Source organism: Pipistrellus hanaki (genome assembly GCF_964339955.1).
Source record: "Pipistrellus hanaki genome assembly, chromosome: 3".
Lineage (NCBI taxonomy): Eukaryota > Metazoa > Chordata > Mammalia > Chiroptera > Vespertilionidae > Pipistrellus > Pipistrellus hanaki.
The window spans coordinates 96,237,741-96,262,424 of record NC_140505.1 but is presented as its reverse complement, the minus strand read 5'-3'; the positions used below and the strand labels follow the sequence as shown (position 1 = coordinate 96,262,424).

The following is a 24,684-nucleotide window of genomic DNA, read 5'->3' as shown; positions in this document are numbered from 1 at the left end:
GGCCTAAGGTTGAATAGCAGCTTGCATCATTTCACAGCTGGGCCTCATCTGGGCACCTCCAAACGCCAAACAAAGAGGAGGAATCTGCAGATCTCTCTGTAACTCCTGCTGGGTGGCCTCAGGCAGTGGCTGACTTTGCACCTTCTTGGAGATCCAAGTGTACCCAGTTATCAGAGAGAGACCATCCAGTTTACAACTCTCATATCCATAAGAGACACACTAAGGAAGCAGACTCAGTGAGTGCCAAAGCCCCACTGAAGCAAGTTCTGCCCCATAAGGGTGTCTCTAGCACAGCAATTCTCCCATTGTAGATACAACTGGTCCTCACAGCCAACTGGCCTGGAGGTCAATTCCTCCCAGTGATACCGACAGCAATCAAGGCTTAACTACAACAAGACTGTGCACACAGCCCACAAAGAGGTCCACCTCAGGTAATTAGGGAGGCTGAGCCACTGGGCCCTATAGAACACCTAGCACACAAAGCCACTCTATCAAGACAGGGAGGAGAAACCAAGATGGTGGCAAAGGTAAACAACTAAACTGCCACCTCACACAATTTCAAAACTACAACTAAAAGACAAAATGTCCGCCAAAACCGGTTTGGCTCAGTGGATAGAGCGTCAGCCTGCGGATTAAAAGGTCCCGGGTTCGATTCCGGTCAAGGGCATGTACATTGGTTGCGGGCACATCCCCAGTAGGGGGTGTGCAAGAGGCAGCTGGTCAAAGTTTCTCTCTCATCGACGTTTCTAACTCTCTATCCCTCTCAATTTCTCTCTATGTAAAATCAATAAAATATATTTTAAAAAATAAAAAATAAAAAAAAATAAAAGACAAAATGTCGGAGATCCAAGATAGCGACTTAGGTAAACACACCTAAACTGCTGCCATGCACAACAATTTCAAAACTACAAGTAAAAACAAAACGTCTATCACCCAGAACCACGGGAAAACTGGCTAAAAGGAAGCTCTACAACTAGATTGAAAGAGTAAGGAGCATTCAGGCACAAGAGCTAAAAAATTGAGGTATAGGGGCTGGCAGCAGATCCTGGCTGGCAGAGGGCATTGCTTTCTTCAACTCGAAGAGAGACAAGCTCACAATCTCTCTGAAATCCAGTTTCTGGGGACAAGCTAGACTGTCTGCCATCGGGTCGGAAAGTGAGGGTTGCTTGCTTACAGAGCTGCGTGCAAGAAAAATTGTTTGCTGTGCTGGGGCGTGAGACACGGGGACATGGTCAGAGAGGCAGAGAAGGCCGACTGGCAGCCATCACTGTTTGCCAAGCCAGAGCCTAGAGACACCCTGAGACTCTACCCTGAGACTCCGCCCCACACAATCTACAAACACACCCAAGCTCTAAGCAGCGGCTTTTGTATATGAATGGCCGTTTAACCAAGCAAACTTGCAACCTGGTGCAGATAGTTCCAAAGCTTCCAAGCTCCAAGCAGGGAGGTTCTTGCTGTAGCTCCTGCAGTGTGGCCTCAAAATGTAGCTGAACTGCACCCCATTGGATATCTGGAAACTAGTGTATCTAGTGGTCGGTGTGAGATGACACCAGATTTCAACTACTCTCATAAGGGACACATTCAAGAGACAGGCTCAGTGAGCACCAAAGCCCTACAAATCCTCCCCCATAAACGTGTCTCCAGCACAGCAATTCTTCCGTCATAGACACAGCGGGTCCTCACAGCCAATTGAACTGGAGGTCAATTCCTCCCAGTGACACCAACAACAATCAAGACTTAACTATTACAACAGCCGAAACCGGTTTGGCTCAATGGATAGAGCATCGGTCTGCGGACTGAAAGGTCCCGGGTTCAATTCCAGTCAAGAGCATGTACATTGGTGCGGGCACATCCCTGGTAGGGGGTATGCAGGAGGCGGCTGGTCGATGTTTCTCTCTCATAGATGTTTCTAGCTCTCTATCCCTCTCCTTTCCTCTCTGTAAAAAAAAATCAATAAAATATATTAAAAAAAAAAAAAAGGCTTAACTACAACAAGGCTATATACACAGTCCACAAAGGGGTGCACCAAGAGTGTCCACATCAGGCAACTGGGAGGCTAACCCATTGAACCATATAGGATACCCAGAACACAAAGCTACACTACCAACTCAGGGAAGCAGCGAAAATGAGGAGACAAGGAAACAGATTACAAACAAAAGAAATGGAGGAGAACAAACGACTGTACATAGAATTCAAGAATTTCCTAGAAAAGGCCGATAAACTTAATGAGACTATCAAGAATTTAAAAAGAAATTAAACCAACCAGAAATTAAACATATACTGACTGAAATTAAAAAAAATATTATACAGAGACCCAACAGCAGACAAGAGGATCTCAAAAATCAAGTCAAAGATTTAGAATACAAAGAGCCAAAGGACACTCTTCCGGAGAAGCAAGAAGAGAAGAGAATCCAGAAAGTTGAAGATAGTGTAAGAAGCCTCTGGACAACTTCAAGCATACCAACATCAGAATTATGGGAATGCCAGAAGAAGAGAGAGAGCAAGACACTGAAAACCAATTTGAAGAAATAATGACCGAAACTTCCCCCACCAGTGAAAAAATAAGCCTACAAGTCCAAGAAGCACACAGAGCCCCAAACAAAAGGAATCCAAAGAGGACCACACCAAGACACATCATAATTAAAATGTGAACAGAGAATCTTACAAGCAGCAAGAGAAAAACAGTTAGTTACCTACAAGGGAGTACCCATACGACTGTCAGCTGATTTCTCAACAGAAACTATGCAGGCCAGAAGGGAGTGGCAAGAAATATTCAAAGTGATGAATAACAAGAGCCTACAACCAAGATTACACTACCCAGCAAAACTTTCATTTAGAATTGAAGGTCAAATAAAGAGCTTCAGAGATAGGAAAAAGCTAAAGTCTATCACTGCCAAACCAGTATTATATGAAATGCTGAAGGGTATTCTTTAAGAAGAGGAAGAAGCCGGGACCGGTTTGGCTCAGTGGATAGAGCATCGGCCTGCAGACTGAAAGGTCCCGGGTTCGATTCCGGGCAAGGGCATGTACCTTGGTTGTGGGCACATCCCCAGTAGGGGGTGTGCAAGAGGCAGCTGATCGATGATTCTCTCTCATCGATGTTTCTAACTCTCTATCCCTCTCTCTTCCTCTCTGTGCAAATCAATAAAATATATTTTAAAAAAATAAGAGGAAGAAGAAAAGAGTATAAATAAAAGTTATGAACAACAAATACGTATCTATCAACAAGTGAATCTAAAAATCAAGTGAATAAAAAATCTGATGAACAGAATAAACTGGTGAATATAATAGAATCAGGGGCATAGAAAAGGAATGGACTGACAATTCTCGGGGGGAAGGCTGTTTGGGAGTGCAGGAAGAGACTGGATAAAAATCATACACCTATGGACTAGGACAGTGGGGGGTGGAAGGGGAGGGACTGTGATGGGAACCAGGTGGAAGGGACCTATCCGGGAGAAAAAGAGGAACAATTGTAATAATCTGAACAATAAAGATTAAAAAAAAACCAACAATATATAAAAAAAGAAAGAGTCCTGCCCTTACTGAGCCCTACACCCCATGCATGGTCTCATACCTTGAGTTCCATTTATTGGGCTTTCCCAACCAGATGGCTGACTACATTGCCTATGAATGTCCTCTACTCACTAGTAACTGACCCTCGTCCAGTGCCTAGAGCTGCGTCCTGGATGTGGGTTCTGATACAGTTCTGTGACTTTTTAAAAGGCAGAGATCATTGTTGTCCATTCAGTGCTTCCTTGTAGATGAAAATCATCACCCTCTCTCTGAACAAAAGGCCATTGATAGAAAGCTCTCCGAATTTAAAGCCAATGAGGAAGCAGTCTCAATCTATGTGGAGGATCTCCTGGTGAAGGAGGTGAAACATCTGCTCCAAAGGCCCTAAAGTCCCCACAGGAGTCCTGAGTTGTAGCACAAGAGGTGGATGGGGCTAAGGAAAATGGCAGTTGTGATGGGTCCATGGCAGGCTTTGGAAAAGTGCAGGATGTGAGAGAGCCAGAGAAGTTAGAGCCAACAGAACTCCTTAATATCCTGGGCTGATGAACTTGCTGCCACAGACAAGCTTATTCCCAGGCCCTGAAAGGCAACAAAGATAGAGAGCAGGTGAGCACAGGGTCAGTGGAGACAGGGTGTGAGTGAGGCAGAAAGGTCCGAGTGCTTCATGTCCTGAAGGCCTTGGGAATGTTCCCTCAGCCTTATCCATACCAATGTCTGGGTATGTTTCCAGGAGCTAAAATAATGCAGAAATTGCAGAAAAAAATGTCTTAAAAATGTTGCTGGGTGAATTTTTGACCAGGTGAGAAAGGGAAAGTGGAGATTGGGAGTTGGAAGACTCCTTGTCCACTGTAGCTGAACCTGAGCAGAACATAAAAGAAGGAACCATACAAAAACAAACAGTAGCAAAACTAATAAAAGAAAACAAACAAAGAAACAAAAAACAAAGAGACAAAAATAGGAGCCACAGACCACAGGGCAGGCAGGGTGCAGCAGGACCCGAGCTGAGCCTGCATTAGGACCTGCTGTGGGACCAGAGGCGAGAGGAACCGCTGCCCTCCTGCAGAGCCCTGTGTGAAGCAGGGCGCGCTGCCCAGGCTGATCCCTAAGGGAGGCCCACGCCCAGGATGCAACAGGGAAACAGGTGGCTCTTTTCTAGGACATGAGGTTCAGGGCAGGGAAAGGGAAGGCGCTCAGAGATTCCCAGAGCTCAGTAGGAAGGCTTTTATAACCACAGGCGATTCACTCTGACACTTGGCACATTATTTCTTTAAGAAAATTGAAATCCTAAACGCTTATGTTTAAATTTTAAAATACATAACATGTAGAAACTCCTACAGCTGAGGGTGTGGTGTGAAGGGTAAGAGCTTACTTCTCTCTTGGCTTCTTTAACTCCCCTTTACATTCCAGCCCACCTTCTACATGACTCTGCTAGCAGGTACAGATGTTGCCACTGTCTGAATGGTAATATTTTACTTAAGCCTCACTTTTTCCTGCTGGACACATTCCAGGATAGCCATAGCCTGAAGCAGTGAATAGTGTCTCTGGCATCTCTCTCCAAAGAAAAACTACCACAGCTCCACCTCCCAGCTGCCTGCTAGTAACTGACTGCTTGAACGGGCTTTCTCTTGTTGAGACTCTGAAGTCCCAGGACAATTGCTGCCTCCTTGGTCCCAAACTCTGTGAAATAAGTCACTGAGCTGCTCTAGTTTCTTCTTTTCATTCTCACTGTCCCATTTTGTACTGTTTTTCTTTCAAAAGAAGTCTGAGTAATTGGCAGGTAATGTACTTACTGGGTCCCAGGGCACCTGCTCAGGTGATACTTAAGGGAAAATGCCATCAATGGAATGATAGGGCCTCCCCCGACTGTCAGAAAAGGTCAGGCCATAGAAGCGGCATATTCTCGGAGATGTGTGAGAAGGAAGCATACTGGGAATTAATGAGAGTTGGAGAAATGAAGAAGTGGACTGAGGCTAATCCTGGTTTATGAAAGGAGAGGAGAACCAAAGACCACCTACCTCTGCATGACTTCTGCAGGTGAAAGAGGCAGTGATGGTGGTAAATTTACAGTTTTACGTCATCTCCCCCCAACCCCTGGCAAAATACGTTCACCCAATCAATCAAGCCCCATGTAACCACCTCTCCATAAGGGGGCTAACTACATTTTAACTTAAGGGTAACAATTCCTAATGTGCAGGCTGCTCGTTCCCTGGCCAAAAAACACAAGATGCCAGTGCATCTGACCCCAGCCCTGTAGCAGGAGGAGGACCTCTCATTACAAGGAGGCTGCCCTTTTGCCTCAGACCCAGGATGGACCTGCTTTTCTTCACACAGGCCCATGACTAAGAGGAAACCTGACCACAATTTGCACCCCTGTTCTGGAAACAAAAGGCTAGATGAGGGTGACTGGTGCTGAGTGTGTGGGGAGGCCAGCTCAGGCTTGGACCAGAAGCTTATATCCTCTGGACTGTAACAGCCTCACATTCATTTGTTCTGGTGTTTGTTTTATTCAAAAGTGAATAAAATCTTTCTTTTAAATTGATGTTCACGTCTTTTGGGGATAACCAGAAGCATCCAGTGTCATAAAACTAGGACTGAAAATCATTGCTCTAAAGTAACCACAGGAGAACCTTTCCACAGAACAGAAAAAGCCGGTCAGTGCTGCAGGTTTATTACAGGCCTGAGTCATGGATAAAGAGAGTCAGAAACAAGAGACATACAGAAACAGAAAAACATGGAAGAAGAAAAGACAATAAAAGATGGTAGAATATAAGGCGCCTCATTGAAATTAAGATTAAGACCCCATCAGTTGAAAGTTAAATTAGTATTTAATGTTCCATTAAGAGGGGAAATGCTGCGATAAAACTAAGATGTTGAAATGTAAAAAAAAAGGTTTTTCTTAGAACAGATGAGATAGAATACACGGAGACTTTGAGGCCAAGGTCTTCCTGAGCAGCGAGCCAGAACTTCTCCAACTTTAATGTGCACATGTTAAGGTACAGACTATGATTTTGCAGGTGTAGGGTGGGACTTGAGGTGCTGCATTTTCAAAAAGCTCCCAGGTTCATGCTGCCACCCACAAGCCCCAGACCTCACAGATGTGGCTAGGATATGAGCATTTCAGCTCAGCGCTAACTCACAGGTGACAGCTGTTTCACACAAAAATTGTTCTCAGGGACTCAGAAAACATTGTCATTATCGTTATTATAATGATAACCCATAATATTTACTAAACTGTACAATATGCCAGGCATGTTCTCATCCTTAAACATATATATATCCTTGTCTATTCCTCATCATATCCTAGGTCCATTGTTACCTCCACTTACAGAAACACACAGAGGTGGCACAGGTTTGAATCCCTGCCTGTCTGTGAAATATGAATCAGATAATCTAACTTTCTGGGCTAGTGTCTTCATTTGTGAAGGCAAAAATGGCATGGTTTTAAGATTGAATGATTGGAAAATATCTAAAAATTCTGAGAAAGTAAAGGCAAGTTCTCTGAAAATTCTGAAATATTGTACAGGCTGAAGTCACTGATGAACAAAGGATCCCAGGTTCCTGGTGTTGAGTCCTGATTCCTTTCACTCTCATGAATTATACTCAACAGAAACCCCAAAGGCATCTACTACCAAGAGCCTCATCTGTTAATATCACTACATGATCTTTGGGATCTACTTTATTACCTGAAAAAATTCCTCATAACTCTTGGGGGCATTCATGTCTGAAAACAAAGCCCTAAGACAAAGTACTGGAATCTCAGAAGATCCCAACTGGGTCCCACAGACCACCCTTCCCTGATGAGAAACCAAGAACTGAGCTTCTGTAGCTTAGAGCCCAGGGAACAGAGATCCAGCTTAGTGATCCCACAGCTCAGAAGGATGTGGGAACTGAGCTCAGCACTCTCCACATATCTCCAGCAGCACATCCAACAGGCTGAGAACCTGTTCCTGGCCCCATGACTCACGTCTGCTCACTTCTACTCACCCCTCCTATATGGAACAATGATTTATGGGTAGTACAAGTACAGCTAATTTCTGGGCGAGATTTTATCACTACTACACAACTTCCCTGATTGTGCTCATTAGCTTAAGAATATCGGCAGGAAGTCACATTCCTGGCCAACAGGTTCCTGTCACCCTGTGACCCAATCTTGGGCTGCTGAGCTGCAGCCAGACTTGTACATCTGGCATATCCAGGCTTACAAGGGCAGCTACATCCTGATTCTGAAGCCAACTGAAAGGGAAAATGGAGTGAGGCCCGAGACAATAGAACCCAGCTCCCTCTACAGCCCCTCAGATTTCTGGGCACCCATCTTCTCCCAGACAGTCCCTGCCTTTGCAGAGCTGTGTGGGGACAGGCACGTTCACAGGCTGTGACAAGGCAGTGTGTCACGGTCTAGGATGCAGAAAGACAAGGTGCTTCTTATTCCTGGCACTTTGCTTTCTGACCTAGAAATGAAACCTGCGGCTTGGGTGCCCTCTCGAGCCCCACCCACCCCTTCACCCTACCTTTCTTAATTTCTCTTTCATTCTTGGCTATAAGTATTAAAATATGCCCTCTGGAGTTAGTAAGTAAAGTTGAAAACAGGAAAACCACAGAGAAAGTCAATGAAATAAAAAGTTGCCTCTTCAAAAAATCAACAAAATTGATAACCCTCTAGCAAGACTGACAAGGCTAAAGAGAGAGCAGACACCAGGGCCATCACTTCAGACGCTGCGCCCACTAAAAGGATAATAAGAGAGTTCCACCAACAACTTTATATTCATAAATTCAACAACTCAAAAGAAATACACCAATATCTCAAAAACCACAAACCACCAAAATCAACCACAATGAAAGAGAAACCCTGAATGGTTCTAGTACTATTAAAGAAGTGGAGTTGTAATTAAAAACCTCCTGAAAAAGAACTCTCCAGGCCTAGTGGGTTTCACTGGAGAATTCTACCAAACAAAGAAGAATTAACAAAAACTTTACAATATCTTCCAGGCAATAGAAGAAGACAGACACTTCTAACTCATTTTATACATTATCACCTTAATATCTATGCAATATTGCCTTGATATCAAAATAAAATAAAGATAGTAAAAAATGAAGAAAACTATAGACCAGTATCTCTTCTGAACTTAGATGCAAAAAATTCTCAACAACAGCAAATCAAATCCAGCAATGTATAAAAAAAGAATGAGACACCAAAACCAAGTGAGATTTATTCTAGGCATGCAAGGCTGTCCAACATGGGAATGCCAATCAAAGTGATAGGGGCAGAAATAGAACGTTGGGGACCAGCTATAATTGTAAGAAATGTTAATCATGCTCTTGAACCGTGTTCTGATTAAAGAAGGCGCATCTAACCTGGCTGGCAGTAGCCTGTGGGACCTGGGGGCTCACCTGCAAATGCTGCCCGTCCTCCCCATCCAGGAGCTGCCTATCATCATGTAAAGATTAATAAATAGCCTTGTCGCAGAAACCAGAGCTGCCAGCCCTTTGCATAATGCTAACCCTTTTAGACACCCTCCACCACCCCATTTCCCCGCCCCCCCCTCCGCCTTTGTATACCTGCAGGCCTCTGCAAATCTCCAGCCTGCATTACCTGTAAACTGCCCATTGGACACACCCTTGTGCCTATTTCCCATGTAATCTGTGTCCTTCTACCCAATATAAGCAGCTGGTTTATGGTGGGGTAGAGAGCAGATTTTTGTGGTTGCCCTGCTGTTCTCCCATCCTGCTGACATTATTGGAATAAATACTCACATATGATTCAACCCGTCTCTGCTTAATTGGCCCAAGCAGTGACAGGCAGCATGGACCCATTGATTGTCCGGTTACAAAAGTGTCCTCCACATCAACAGAGTTATTAGCAAGTGGCAAAGCAGCTTCCTCGGCTCCTCTGACCTCCATATAAGGACACCACCAAGGCTGGGTGGGGATGTAGGCCATCTTTTGGGCCAGGCCCCTGCCTGTCCCACTGCAGCTCATATCCAATGGGAGGGTGGGGCCTTGGAAATTCATGGTTGGATTAGGTTTACACAGCCAATGGAACGGCATTCCTTGATCTATTGCTGACCATCACCTCAAAAGTTAGGACAGAAGCACACAGACCCTTATCCACACAAGACTGCCTGGAGCTCAGAATCAAGTCACCTTGCACCTTTTCCACCCAGGCTGGAGAGCACACCAGCCCTGTCTGGGGTCAAAGAGAAAAGGTTCTGCCAATTTTCAACACGCTTTGTGAATCCAGGAAGTCATGAACCAGAGGAACCTATGTGAGTCCTTGGACAGGGCTACTCCTGCTCATCTCAGCTCATTCTGCTCACCACATCCAGGCTGAGCCTCGGAGCCTTCCATCCACACAGGAAACCCACCCCAGAAAGAGCATGTCATGGAAAAATGAACTCTGCAAGGCTTTTATATCTTTTTAACTTAAAAAATGTTTTTAAATCTTTAGTTTTTATTGTAAAACTTCCCAGATTCAGCTCCTTTTTACAATAAAGCTGACCTTAAATGCTTTGAGATTAACTTGGAACATCCTAAATCTAATCAAGTTTAACTGGCTCTGAAATTGTGAGTCAGGAGGAAACCAAGATGGTAGCATAGGTAAATGCCTAACTGCATCCTCACACAATTTCAAAATACAGCTAAAATATTAAGTGGACACTATCCAGAACTACAGGAAAGTTGACTGACTGGAAATTCTACAACAAGAAGGAAAAAGAAAACCAGAAAGAAAGTCAGAGGAGATGTAAAAGCCTAAGGTATGGAGACACAGTGCGCACGTGGGGAGAGGACAGAGTTGGAGAGGAGGGGCGGCTGAGTGCCTGGCTGGCGTTCCCTAGCAGGAAGGAGATAAAAGCTCCGGACTGTGCTGAACCCCAGTTCTGGGCAAGACACTGGGGTCCCAGGCTCATACAGAAGAATTCTAGGCTGTAAGGCAGAAACTCAGGAGAATAGCGAAAGGCAGAGCCCCGGAGTCGTGCACATTGCACGCAGAGGAGGGACTGTTGACTGTGCCGCTGGATTGCCCTAGCGGGAAGGAGACAAAAGCTCCAGACTGCTCTGAACCCCACTTCCAACTGCACTGAACCCCAGTTCTAGACCAGACCCTGGGGACCCAAGCTCATATGGAGGGAATCTGGGCTGTAAGGCGGAAACTCAGGGGAGCGGCAAAAGGCAGAGCCCCAGAGTCGCGCACATTGCGTGCAGAGGAAGGACTGTTGACTGTGCCGCTGGATTGCCCTGGCGGGAAGGAGACAAAAGCTCTGAACTGTGCTGAGCCCCAGTTCCAACAGCACTGCACCCCAGTTCTGAGCAAGACCCTGGGGACCCAGACACATACAGAGGGAATCTGGGCTGTAAGGCAGAAACTCAGGGGAGCGGCAAAAGGCAGAGCCCCGAGTCATGCACATTGCGCGTAGAGGATGGACTGCTGACTGTGCTGCTGGATTGCCCTAGTGGGAAGGAGACAAAAGCTCCAGACTGCTCTGAACCCCACTTCCAACTGCACTGAACCCCAGTTCTGGGCTCATTGGGGGAAAGACTAGACTGTCCGGTAGTGGGTGAAACTCAAGGGCACCTTTCTCTCAGAGGTGCTTGCAGCGAGTACCAAAGGACACTGAGGAACACTGAGACTCAGGAACCTCATAGGGCAGGGCTAACCGGAAGCCAAGACTGTAGGCTCCACCCTGAAACTCCACCCCATCCAAGCTGAGCACAGAAGCTTTTGAATAAGGCTGTCTCCCGGCATAGACACAGCTGATCCTCACAGCCAATTGGCCTGGAGGTCAGTTCCTCCCAATGATACCAACAACAATTAAGACTTAACTACAAAAGACTGTACAAACAGTCCACAAAGGGGTGCACCAAGAGTGTCCACCTCAGGTAACTGGGAGGCTGACCCACTGAACCATATAGGACACCTGAACACACAAAGTCACCCTACCAACACAGGGAAGCAGCGAAAATGCCGAGGCAAGGAAACAGATCACAAACGAAAGAAATGGAGGACAAAAAGCGCCTGGATATAGAGTTCAAAACCACGCTTATAAGGTTTTTCAAGAATTTCCTAGAAAAGGCCAATAAAATAAACGAGACCTATAAGGATGAAAAGGGATCAACTAGAAATAAATAATACATTGTCTGAAATAAAAAAAATTATACAGAGTCCTAAAAACAGAATGGAAGATCACAAGAATCAAGTCAAAGATTTGGAACACAAAGAGCCAGAGCACACTCCTCCACAGAAGCAAGAAGACAAGAGAATCCAGAAAGTTGAAGATAGTGTAAGAAACCTCTGGGACAACTTCAAGCGGACCAGAATCAGAATTATGGGGGGTCTCAGAAGATGAGAGAGAGCAAGATACCAAAAACATATTGAAAAAAATAGTGACAGAAAACTTCCCCCACCTGGTGAAAAAAATAGACTTACAAGTCCAGGAAGCACACAGAACCCCAAACAAAAGGAATCCAAAGAGGACCACACCAAAACACATCATAATTAAAATTCCAAGAGCAAAAGACAAAGAGAGAATATTAAAAGCAGCAAGAGAAAAGCAGGTAGTTACCTATAAAGGAGCACCCATACGATTGTCAGCTGATTTCTCAACAGAAACCATGCAGGCCAGACGGGAATGGCAAGAAATATTCAAGGTGATGAATAGCAAGAACCTACAGCCAAAAATACTCTACCCAGCAAAGCTATCACTCAGAATCGAAGGCCAGATAAAGAGCTTCACTAATAAAAAAAAGCTAAAGGAGTTCATCACTGCCAAACCAGAATTATATGAATTGCTGAAGGAGGTTCTTTAGGTAGAGGAAGAAAATAAAGATAAAAATTATGAACAACAAATACGTAACTATCAACAAGTGAATCTAAAAACCAAGGGAATTAAAAAACTTGATGAACAATATTAACTGTTGAATATAATAGAATCAGAGGTATGGAAGGGGAGTGAACTGATGATTCTCGAGGAAAAATGGAGTGGGGTGTGTGGGAAGAGACTGAACATAAACTGTGCACCTATAGATGAGGACAATGGGGAGTGGAGGTGGGATAAGAACCTGGTAGAGGGGGGAAAGAATGAGGAACTTTTTTAACAATATGAACAATAAAGGTTTATTTTAAAAAAAAGAAAGAAAGAAAGAAAGAAAGAAAGAAAGAAAGAAAGAAAGAAAGAAAGAAAGAAAGAAAGAAAGAAATTGTGAGTCAAAGGGGTGTCATTTAAGCCCAGCCCCTGCTGGCTCGATGCACATGTACAGATAACAAAGATGAAGGGGCAGTTCTAAGGAGGCATTCTTACCTTTCCTGACTCTCATACCCTAAATGGAAACAGACCCCCAAGAAGCAATGGTTTTCTTTCAAGAAATTCATGCAATAAAGACAAGAATCCTTGAACCAAACTCTCTAATAAGCAGAAATATTGATCCACTCTTCGCAGGGAGAGTGAGTGGGGGGTGGTATCTCTTCTGGGGTAGAGAACCCAGAGGTGGCCACATGCGCAAAAGGAGGTACCCTGCTCTGGTGGGGTGAGACCTGCAGCTTCTTTGCCTTGGAAGCAGCTACTTGAGGAGCAGGTGCATGCCCAGTGGCCCTCCCATATCTGGGAGGCCAAAGAAGCAACTGCCCCTAAACAGTGACAGTAAAAGCAGGCAAAGCACCGGAAGCCCACCCTCCCTCCACATTCCCTCCCCTTGAGCCCTTACCCGACAAGAGAGACACTTCACTGTCTCTGTAAGTCTTCCCAGCAGAGTTTAGGGATGCCCCACAGCTCTTTGGTCCCACCCTCACCCCAACCTGGACAGAGAGATCTGCAGTTTCTACATTTGCCTTCATTCTCACTGTCTGCAGATCAACCTTGTTTTTTAAAATATATATATATATTTTTATTTCAGAGAGGAAAGGAGAGAGAGAGAGAGAGAGAGAGAGAGAGAGAGAGAGAGACCGACCCCACTGGGAATTGAGCCCAAAGCTCGGGCATGTGCCCTGACATGGAATTGAACCATGACCTCCTGGTTCATAGGTCAACATTCAACCACTGAACCACACTGGCCGGGCATTCAACTTTATTATTTTTTTTATTTATTTTAATCCTCATCTGAGGATTTTTACTTGATTTTAGAGAGGAAGGAAGGGAGGGAGGGAGAGGGAGAGAGAGAGAAACATCAGTTTGCCTTCCATATGCACCCCAAATCAGGAATCAAACCCACAACCTTTTGGTGTATGGGAGGACATTCCCACCAACTGAGCCACCTCACTAGGATTCAATTTTTTAAAGTGAATTATCACTGAGACTTCCACCGAAGGCATTTCTTTGAGTTCTATTTATACTTTCTTAATCTCATTTCTATAGCTTCTCATTTTGTCACATTCACACTGTATGCTACTGGGTCTCAGCACTCGGTTCCTATGGGGACTCTAGGCATGTGAATTTCACAGCAGCCACTGTAGAGACACATGCAGGATTCCCTTCTCAGAAGGTATATCATCCCCCCAAACCAGCAGACCACTCTGTCTGCCATTATCCCCTAGAAACAGGATGGTCTAAATCACATGTGTCAAACACAAGGCCCGCGGGCCAAATCCAGCCCGCCAGGCCTTGCAATGTGGCCCGCACCGCGCTGTCATCACTGCACTCCGCTGTCAGTTTATGACATTGTCAGTTTATGACTGTTCAGTAAACCAATTGGCCCGCGATTTAGGCTGGATTTTAGATTTTGGCCCCTTCTCTGATTGAGTTCGACACCCCTAGTAAAGGTGGGTAAAATAAGCCAATAAGGGCAAATAAACAAATGAGAAGTTCTGGAGAGGATGTGGAGAAAAAGGAACCCTGTGCACTGCTGGTGGGAATGCAGACTGGTGCAGCCACTGTGGAGAGCAGTATAGAGTTTCCTCAAAAAACTGAAAATGGAACTCCCATTTGACCCAGTGATCCCACTTCTAGGGATATATCCCAACAAACCAGAAACACCAATCAGAAAAGATATATGCACCCCTATGTTCATAGCAGCACAATTTATAATAGCAAAGATTTGAAAACAGCCTAAGTGCCCATCAGCAGATGAATGGATTAGAAAACTGTGGTACATCTACACAATGGAATACTATGCTGTTATAAAAATAAAAAAAATAAAAAGAAGAAGAAGGAACAGCATGGATAGAACTGGAGAGCATTATACTAAGCAAAATAAGTCAGTAAGAGGAAGATAAATATCCCATGATCTCACTCATTTGTGGAAAATAATGAACAACATAAACTGATGAACAAAAACAGATCCAGAGATAGAGAAGCATCAATCAGACCGTCAAACCTCAGAGGGAAGGTAGGGGAGGGGAGGAGTAAGGGGGAGAGATCAACCAAAGCACTTGTATGCATGCATATAAGCCTAACCAATGGACACAGACACCAGGGGAGAGGGGGGGGCAACCGTGGGGGTGGGAGGTGGAGGGTAAGGGGAGGATGATGACACATATGTAATACCTTAATCAGTAAAGAACTGACAAAGCAGCCAAATAGACCGCTCCACCTTCCCACCTCTCCAGCCAGTGAAGGGGACAGCAGAATCCTCTGTGGCTCTTCCCACGTGTTTTACTGTAATGTTGGGTTTTTCTTGTATATATCTATTGTTCCCCTAGTCTAGACAAGTGGAAATATTTTAAATAGCTCTCCCAAGGGGTGTTTTTAGTTCAGCATTTCTTTCAAATATTTTACCACAAAATGAAATTCAAAGACGTTCTGCAATTGCTAAGAAATTAAAACTGCAAACTTGAAGGTGGGAACCATACACACTGTCTTGCATATATGAGACCACTAAGTGGACTTAAACAGTGAGAATACAGAGTTGCAGGTGTTGTGTGGCAAATGCACTGGGCAGTGCGGTCCATGAGCTGTGCCCAAATACCAAGCAGAGAGGCAGAGGCCACTACATCCTGCATGGGGGCTGCAGAGTCTTTGTCCCTGTCCCAGGCCGGGACCCACAGGCCTGCCCAAGGCTCCGCCAGGAGCTGTGGGCCCAGTGCAGGTGGCAGTGCTGTCACCTTCCTGAGCACAAACCCGCCCTGCACTTCGGGTCCTGGGGCACCGAGTCCCCATGCAAATGTGGCTGGGAGTGTGTGCAGGGAGGCCACTTTGGAGGCCACTTCTTAGGTGACATGCAAAATCCTTTCATTAGAGGAGGAGGTTAATTGTGAAAAAATAAATAATGTTCTTTTTCTATGTAAGACAAGCTTGTTACTAACAAGTGTAATTATAATTGCTTCTTCTCAAGCTTTTGAAATAAATTGGGTTCATTTAGAGGACACATGCGGACTGTACTCAAAATGTAATTTTTTTCCTCCTGAAAGATGATTACACTGGGAGTGAGTAGTCTGGGTCTATGGGAAATGCAGCATGTCACCCAGAGACAATTATGTGACAATGACATGTAGGAGCAGCAAACAGTATATCATCCTGTCCTACGTCAAATGACTCCATGTAACAGCATCTTTGAAACAATGAGTGCTGCGCTGACAGTTTATCCTCATGGCCTTTTCACTGCACCTGAGAAAACAGCTGTCAGCCAGGCTCCAGAAACAGCGAGGAGGCTTTACGCTGACTTCCTGCAGCCACTGCCCCCAGGAGGCTGTTTCCACTCTGCTTCCCCTCTTGGCTAGCAACCATCCCCAACCCCCCCTCACTCATCCCCTCTTCCCTCACATTGTCCCCACTATTGTCCCCACTGGCCACTGCAGCCTGCGTACCTGCACCAGCCTCCAGGCCTCGCTGATGACCGCATACTGCAGGCGATTCAGGACAAATCCATCGACCTCCCTCAGGACTCTGACCGGGGATTGTCCGATCTTCTGCATCAGGGCGTGGGTCCTGTCCACTGTGGCAGGGGCTGTCTCCGGGTGGGGAACCAGCTCCACCAGAGGGACATAATACGGGGGATTCACCTTGTGAGACAGGAGTGAGGACAGTCAACAGACAGCTCCAGAGTTTGGGCATCATTCTGCAGACCCTGTTGGCCGCCTGTCTGATAGCCAGATTCCGCTCTGGAAAGGACCCTTACATTCACCCCCCAAGGACACCAAACTCAAAAAACAGAGTATTAATTCACAAAGGAGAGAGGAAAAGAAGGAACTCCAGCACCGGATTACATAGTTTTGTTTAAAGAATCATGTCCAACATAAGAGTTAAAATTTGGAGATTCATACCACCATCCTGTACATTACAGCTATTCCCAAACCTCTGGCCTCTAGGGGATTTCACTGCTACCAGCTGTGCAGACTTCACACCGACAATACTCACCTCCTCCCAGGACAGTCACCATAGGTCCTGCAATTTTGTGTCCATTAGAAATGACTGGCAGCATATTTCCCAAAACTTGGCATTTTGTTAACTTTCCCATATTGACTTCAAACCCCAACCTCCCCAGTCGAAGCTCCCCTGTAAACTGCTCAGCCCAGAACCCTCCACAGCCTGGACCTGGGCTCAAAGTCTCGGACAGGCGGGCCCGTCCTCAGGAGAAGGTCCGATGGGAATGCTTGTCCAGCCCAGCACCGAAACAGTTGGCTATGATATTCTTGGTTGACTTTGAGGAGCCATTCTTGAAGATTCCCAGAGAAAATTACCAGATGTCCTCAGACAGCACCACATAACACCTCAGGTGCCGCAGTAAACTTCCCCAGGTGCTGCTTGTGGGTGGTTTTTCCTTTATACATGGGTTAAAATTGGTAGGACCCCATGTTACCAAATAACTACAAGAAGTATCCATTTTAAAATCCTTTTCCAACAGAAAAGGAAAAGAAAATGTATTTCTCCTAGGACACAGCCTAGAAGAGGTGGCTAGTCCAAATACAGCTATATTTTAATGGCTCTTACTCTCAGCCTGTCCTGGTCACACTTGCTCAGCCCTCTTAGAAAGTGAGAGATGATGGCATCTGTTTTCAAAATAAATTATAAATCAATGCCTCACTTGAATCACTGTCTCCTGCCTTAATTATTGAATTCTTATTTTTAAAAAAGCAAAAATATCACCTCTGACCTTTTTAAAAATCAGAATTATAGGAACTGGTACTGTGTTTGTATCAGATGAACTTTATCTCACTGTATAGCAGGGATGCTTGGCTCAGGGTCTCTTCGTTGTTCTAAGCTTCACGTAGCAAGCACAGATGGAGACAAACAGTTTAAAAGCATCTTCACGAAAACTTGCTAGTTCCCTGTCTCTGTCCTCCTCACAGGCTCTGCGCCTGCCCGTGCCCTCTCTGAGTGATGGTTCCGGCACCCTCACCGTCCTCTGTGACCAGATCTCCAGGAGGGCTTGTCACTCCTAGAGCATTAGTGCCATCAAGATGCGGAGACCGCACCCGAGCGCAGCTCCCACTCCAGACCCCCATTTGAATTGTGCATTGGGTACCTTCCCTCATCATATCACAGCCTGCCACAAACTAAACTCCTGGCTCTCCACCCCAACACCCGCCCTCTTTCCAGCTCCCCGACTTGATAAGAACACTCAGCTTAGTACCACAAGAAGCATCCTTGCTCCCGGCCTCTCCCTACCTCCTCACCCATTTCCATCAGTGGCAAAAGTCTTCTCAATTACATTCACATCTCTCAAAGAAATCCATTCCCTCTGCTATACACTTAGCTCCAACCGTAACTTTCAACTTGGGTTCTGATACTGTCCTCTCTTCACTGGCCTCCTCCTGCAGGCTCAGCTGTCATTGCCAGAGTTACCCTTCGTAAGGTGGAGCTGTCAAATCCATAGAGACAGAAGGTACAGAAAGGAGAATGGTGGCTTCCCAGGGCTCTGGGAGGGAAATTGGGAGTTGTTTAATGGAGACAGAGCTTCCGTTTTGCAAGATGAAAAGAGTTCTTGAGATGGATGGTAGTGATGGTTGCACAACAGTGTGAATGTACTTAATGTCACTGAACTGAACACTTAAGATAGTTAAGGTAGTTAATGTTGTGTATTTTTTCACAAGGAAGCATTTTTTAAAAAGTAAAAGTAGGGCCCCGGCCAGTTTGCAAGGTGGTTAGAGCATAGGCCCATGCATAGAAGGGTTGTGGGTTCGATCCCCAGTCCCTGGATTGTGGGTTCAATTCCTGGCCCGGGTAGGGGCACCTTCAGGAGGCAACCAATCAATGTGCCTCTCTCACATTAATCTCTCTCTCTCTCTCTCTCTTTTTCTCTCTCTCTCTCTCTCAAAATCAATGGGGAAAATATCCTCCAGTAAGGATTAACAAAAATAACACAACAACAACAAAATTAAAAGCAGGAGCCCCATCACACCACCTCCAGTTTGGAGTCCTGCAGCCATTGCCCAGCACCCACTATAAAAGCCCCAGCTACGGGGACCGGCCCTTTGAGGTGTCCCCCAGCGCAAGGTGACAGGCTGCTAGGAAAGGATCTCCAGGTGCCCGGGGGCTTGGATGGGGTTATTCTTGCCAGAGTGCCTCCTTCTATGATAAGGAAATTAATCCCTATTCCATGCTCAGAGGAGGATCCTGACCATCATGACAGGCTAAATCATAAATTTAACATGGTACATATGTGAGGAGAGGAAGGGAGAGGAGAGAAAAACAATGTAAGTGATTCCACTACAAAGGAAAGAATAGCTACTTCCTGAAATGTTCTTCCCTTCCTGACATAAGACAGGCCTTTGCTGTTGGTCTATGAGGAACAGAGAGAAGTAGCCCCTCAAGAAATGGGGAAAACAAAGAAGAAAAGGAAGTGATTTCTTTAAAGTAGTGGTCACCAACCTTTCAGACCTAAGGATCACCAGTGGTCCGTGGACCACTGACTGGCGACCGCTGCTTTAAAGGTTAAGCACGCTGGTGCCTGGGCTGAGCCCTGTTGGAGGCCCAGGATGGGGGTGGCACAGGCTGTCTGAAAGCTCAGGTGGAGCTGGCAGCACAGGGAGCCTTTCTCCATTCACCTCGTGAAAAACCTTGCCTGACTCTGGAACAGAGCCGGAGGCATGTGATCGGATGATAGCACACCCGGGACACAGAGCCCATTTATTCTCTCCGCAGCCAATTAAAGAAGTTAACCTCACAGATGAAAGGCAGGCTGTCCCTTCTCCAAAGATCCACTCATACCCACACAGCGGGCACTTCTGTCAGGCAAACTCCTCTTCCGCTTACAACATGATACAAAAGCGAAGGGGTCCTTGTGCACAGCTGGTTCAGAGGATGCCATCTCTCAGTATTTTTGATAATTTACGTTTGTCCTCCACAGAGATAAAAATAAATAAATTTAAAAATTTAAAAAAATTAAAAAAGCAGCCCTGTGACTAAGGAGCTGGCAATCTGGAGCAGGACACACAGATACATGTATTTTCCACACACAGCAAACCCAGAAGTGGACGTTCCAATGACCACCTGCACGTAGACAAGTGGGCTCAGAGGTGCAGCAGAGCAAGTGCATGCATGGCAGGGAGTGCTGGACCGAAGCACCTTAGGCACCTGTGCAGGCCAGCCTGCAGCCCAGCTCCTAGTTACCAGCCTGACTGGTAACTAGGCTACAGATGTGCCTTTGGGAGCTGCCCATTCAGGGCCAAAACCCTGGGGGCTGGCATGTGTCACCCCAAGGCAGTCCCATCTATGGAGCATTTGTAACACACAGAGGAACACCGAGAGCACTGGATGCACTAATGAGGCCCCATAAGCTCCACGGGACCATCACATCCCCAACTGAAATAAGGAAGGAGAAAGGGAAAACTTAATTATAAAGTGCAGCTAAAATTATTGGTGGAAACCTGGGGTGTCTGGATGGGCTGCTGACATAGAATCTAAGCACTAAGAGAGACTGCACCAAACTGGACCTTCAGACAGTCATTGGCCAACATTGCCCCAAATGGCCTCGACCCCTCTACAGGGAGGACAGGCAGACTGTGAAAAGCAGCAAAAAAATATCAGAATGTCAGGACATGGAGAATGGTTGTATCATCCCTCTTGCTTCACCTATTACTTTTTCCCTCTAAATCCCATTTCAACTACCTGGATGCTGAGAGAGCACAACCAGTGCTGAAAGGCCCACTGGAAAGTTGCCCACCAAGAGAACATGTGTGATGTCAAAACTCCCTGGCAGATGGCCCTGCTGTGGCATGAGCAAGCTTCCTCTTCCTTTACCCTGTTCCTGTCCAGACAGAGGATGCCAGTTATGGGCCTTGAGCTAGGGCAGTGGCATGTAAGCTGACACCTTGAGCTGCTCCTGCCTGGCCAGCAGTAACAGAAAACTCTGCAGCTCCTCCAAGATTACCAATGGTCCTTGGTCAGAGCATCAGCCCGTGCACCAAAGGGTCTCACATTTGAATCTCAGTCAACGGCAAGTACCTGGGTTTTAGGTCCAATTCCTGGCACCAGCAGGGGAATATTCAGGAGGCAACCAATTGATGTGTCTATCTCACATTGATCTCTCTCTCCCCTCTCTCTCTCCTTCCCCTGCACCCTCCCTCTCTCCCCTCCTCCCCTCCCTTCCTTCTGCTCTCTCTAAAAATTAATGGAAAAAATATCCTCAGGTAAAGATTAACAAAACAAAAAAAGGTTACCAACAGTTCTGTGTTCCATAGGTACTGCCAGTCCAGCTAAGATTGAATTGTCCAAGGTGCTTTTTGTCCTTTGCAGAGGTCAGTGGTATGATCAAAAGGTGAATGATACCAGCACAGAAGGAAAAAGGGATAAAATTCCAAAGATGGTTACCTGGGTGATTTGATTTGCTTTAGTTAATGTCATTTGGGTTTCAAATAATTTATAAAAGTAATGAGAGGTTAATTTTTAAACTGAAGTTTGACTGACTTTGACTATGCAGTTTGTATTTCATTAAATAAGTAAAACTCAGAAAAACTGGGATGGTATGAAGGAGAGAAATGTCATTATTCAAGTCACTGACCGAGCACCTAGTCAGAGGCACTGGGCTAGTGGACGGAAGAAATGAGTAAGGTGCGATCTCACCCATGGGTAAATTAAAATGGAATAAATGTAGTAAAAGTTTTTTCCAATTATTTTTTTATTTAAGTACTAGAGGCCTGGTGCACAAAATTTGTGCTCTGGGGGGGTCCCCTCAGCCCGGCCTGCACCCTCAGTCCGGGAGCACTAGGGAAGTGGGGAGCAGCCGAAGCAGGCAGTTGGACATCCTTAGCATTGCCTTGGAAGCGGGAGAGGCTCCCGCCTCTGCCACTGTGCCCGCCAGCTGTGAGCCCGGCTCAGGGCTTCTGACTGAGCAGTGCTCCCTCTGTGGGAGCGCACTGACCACCAGGGGCAGCTTCTGCGTGGTAGTCAGTGCGTGTCATAGTGACCAGTCGTTTGGTCATTTGGTCACTTAGGTTTTTATATATATAGATAATTTGGTATACTGGTTATATTAATTTCATGTGTATAATATAGTGTATAATATAATTTTCATACCTTACAATGTGATCACCCCCCTAATTCTGGTAGTCATCTGTCACCATGTAACTTATATTATATTATGAACTCCTCCCCTTTTCCCCCAGACCCTCACACCAACCTTCTGGTATCCATCCCTTTAGTATCTGTTTCCGTGAGTCTATTTCTGTTTTGTTTGTTCATTTGTTTTGGAATCAAATGATATTTGTCTTTCTCATTTGTCAGACATATTTTACTTAATATGTATTATGTTCATCCATATTGCTGTAAATGGCAAAATTTTACTTTTTTATGGCTGAGTAATATTCCATTGTATATATGTACCATATTTTCTTTATCCATTCATTTATTAATGGACATTTGGGTTGCTTCCATATCTTGGCTACTGTAATAATAATGCTGCAATGAATATAGGGGTGCATTTATCTTTTTGAATTAGCATTTTGGATTTCTTTGGGAAAATACCCCAAAGTTGGGATTGTTAGATCATAAGTTAAATCTATTTTTAATTTTCTTAATAACCTCCATACTGTTTTTCATAGTGGTTGCACCAATTTGCAATCTCACCAACAATGCATGAGGGCTCACTTTTCTTCCCATCCTGACTAGCACTTGTTTGCTGACTTTTTGTATGTTTTATTCATGGATTCGATTCTTTGTTTTGTTTTTTATTTGTTTGTTTGTTGACTTTTTGATGATAACCATTCTGACAGGTGTGAGGTGATATGTCATTATGATTTGGTTTTGATTTGCAGTTTCCCTGATGATTAGTGACACTGAGCAAGTCTTATCAAAGGATTTAGGAGGTATTTTCTGAACAATTTGATTTAGTAGTTGTTTTTCTAAACTGCCTCAGAAGTAAAAATAAATGGTTAAATATTGCAAGCTTTCAAGCAATAAAGCAATTGAGTAAAAATCTAGTAAGTGGTTTATGGTTTTTAAGGGATTTTATGAGCATGTAAATGTCACAGAAGCAAAAGCTGACATGCTTTATAGAACATGGCCTTTAGGTGCTTCATTTAAGGTTTTCATGGTGCTAATTCACCTGTATTTAAATGGTAATTAAATGTGCCTGCTTTTATCCTATGGGCCTAAGTCTCTTTATTTCATAATTATTCTTCACACTTTCCACTATACTTCAGTGTAAGGATATCTAGACATCTCAAACCACACAGACCTTAAGTGGTAGTCCATATAAAATCTAGCCACCATCTGTGACTTGCTCTTTTCCTTCACCTCCCTATGCCAACCTCAGACCTCCTCACTCTAAACTACTCTTGCTTAGAAGGCAGAACATCCCTGCTCTCAGTTCTAGAGGCCCTAACTTCTCCTGGGGCCATTCCCACATGGAATCCTGTCCCAGGTTCTGTGAACTGTCTGCCCCCTCTCTGAGCCACCTTCAGACTAAAGACAGTGTCTTCATTGCATCACCCACTGTTCTGTCCCTAAACCAGTCCAATTCCTCAGAGCAATTCTGTTTCTCTACAACACAACTCTTTCCAAGCCTTCTCCTTTCTCCTCCGACTCCCAAGTAGATATGCTCTTCCAGTTCAGCTGGTCCCCTCACAATTCTACACTCCCGTTTGTAGTTCTTAGCCTAGGGTCATTCTTATACTCTTTCCCAAACTCATACACTCTTCTCATCAGCCCAATCAGATTCTATCTGATCTTCCCAGCTTCTTCATGTAGCTTCTCCCGAGCCTTCACCTCCAAAGGCCTGGTGGTGCTAAAGATGTGATCATCATCCTGTACTGTTACACTTCTGATAACCTGAGCTAAGCTAGATTTTCTGTCCTAACAGATCATCAGGGTCCTCCAAGGTCATGCAGAGCTCACAGCTGGGACTCGAACATCCGCCAAGTGACCTGTGACTCCTCTCTCTGATCCTCACACTAACACATTAATCTCAAGAAGACGCATTGAGTGCTTCCATGCCAACTTTAAACCCCTTGCCTACTATGCCTCCTAATGTACTCCTAGTGAATAAGTTTGTCCAATAATTACAACAGATGGGTGGAAGGGACCACTAAGAAGGAGGGGTTTGCACCTAACTGAAATCTCAAGTAAGACTCAAAATCTGGATTTTAGTAAAACTCATCCCACACAGTACAAGTGATAGTGTACACATTAGTTTAATTAGACTTTTTCTTCAGTAGGAGAATTGTTAGTTTAGTATTCTTTCTCCTTGTTTGGACAGTGAGTTACTCGAGGGTGAAAGTCTGTAAGGATTGCTTATTCTGTCCCACTATGCATTAGGTACATATATGCAATCCAAAAAAATTTTGGATAAAATTCTTTTAGAAAATGCTTGTCTTGTACAACTCTCTAAATATGCTAAAAACCATTAAATTGTACAATTTGAATTGTGTGGTATGTGAATTACATGTCAAAAAAGCAGTTAAAAAATACTAGTGGATTAAACAAAATGTAATACTCCCCAAAACCAGAAAGAGATATGATCAACATTCAGGTTTGATATACTCACAGGATGAGCCACAATGCACTGCTTCACATGCACCAACCCAGCAAACAGCTGGGAAGGCAAGAGGCATGAGGTGGAGCTGCTGAGGACAACGTCATCACTGATGATTCCATCTAACTGAGCAAAAACCTTCTTCTTCAGTGCCAGGTCTTCTGGAACACATTCCTGAGGAGCACATTCACAAGTCACTACTCATGACCACTGCACTCAGGCCCTGAGCAAAGCATCTCAAGTTCTATTCATTTCAAATCAGAACCAATTAGAAAACCACAAGCAACATTTAAGAAAAAAACAAAAAGCTACCCAACAATATAATAAATCTTGATA

At 44.9% G+C, this 24,684-nt stretch overlaps 1 protein-coding gene across 1 annotated transcript in view; it reads right to left on the bottom strand.

Annotated features, from left to right (window-relative positions):
* The window catches only part of CRYL1 (crystallin lambda 1), a 142,225-nt gene that overhangs the window by 25,898 nt on the left and 91,643 nt on the right, over positions 1 to 24,684 (bottom strand). The window contains exons 4-5 of the mRNA XM_084878614.1: positions 24,361 to 24,522; positions 16,244 to 16,438 (exon numbers count right to left, since the gene is read on the bottom strand). Of these exons, the coding sequence (XP_084734740.1) occupies positions 16,244 to 16,438; positions 24,361 to 24,522 (357 nt within the window). The remainder of the gene's footprint in view (positions 1 to 16,243; positions 16,439 to 24,360; positions 24,523 to 24,684) is intronic.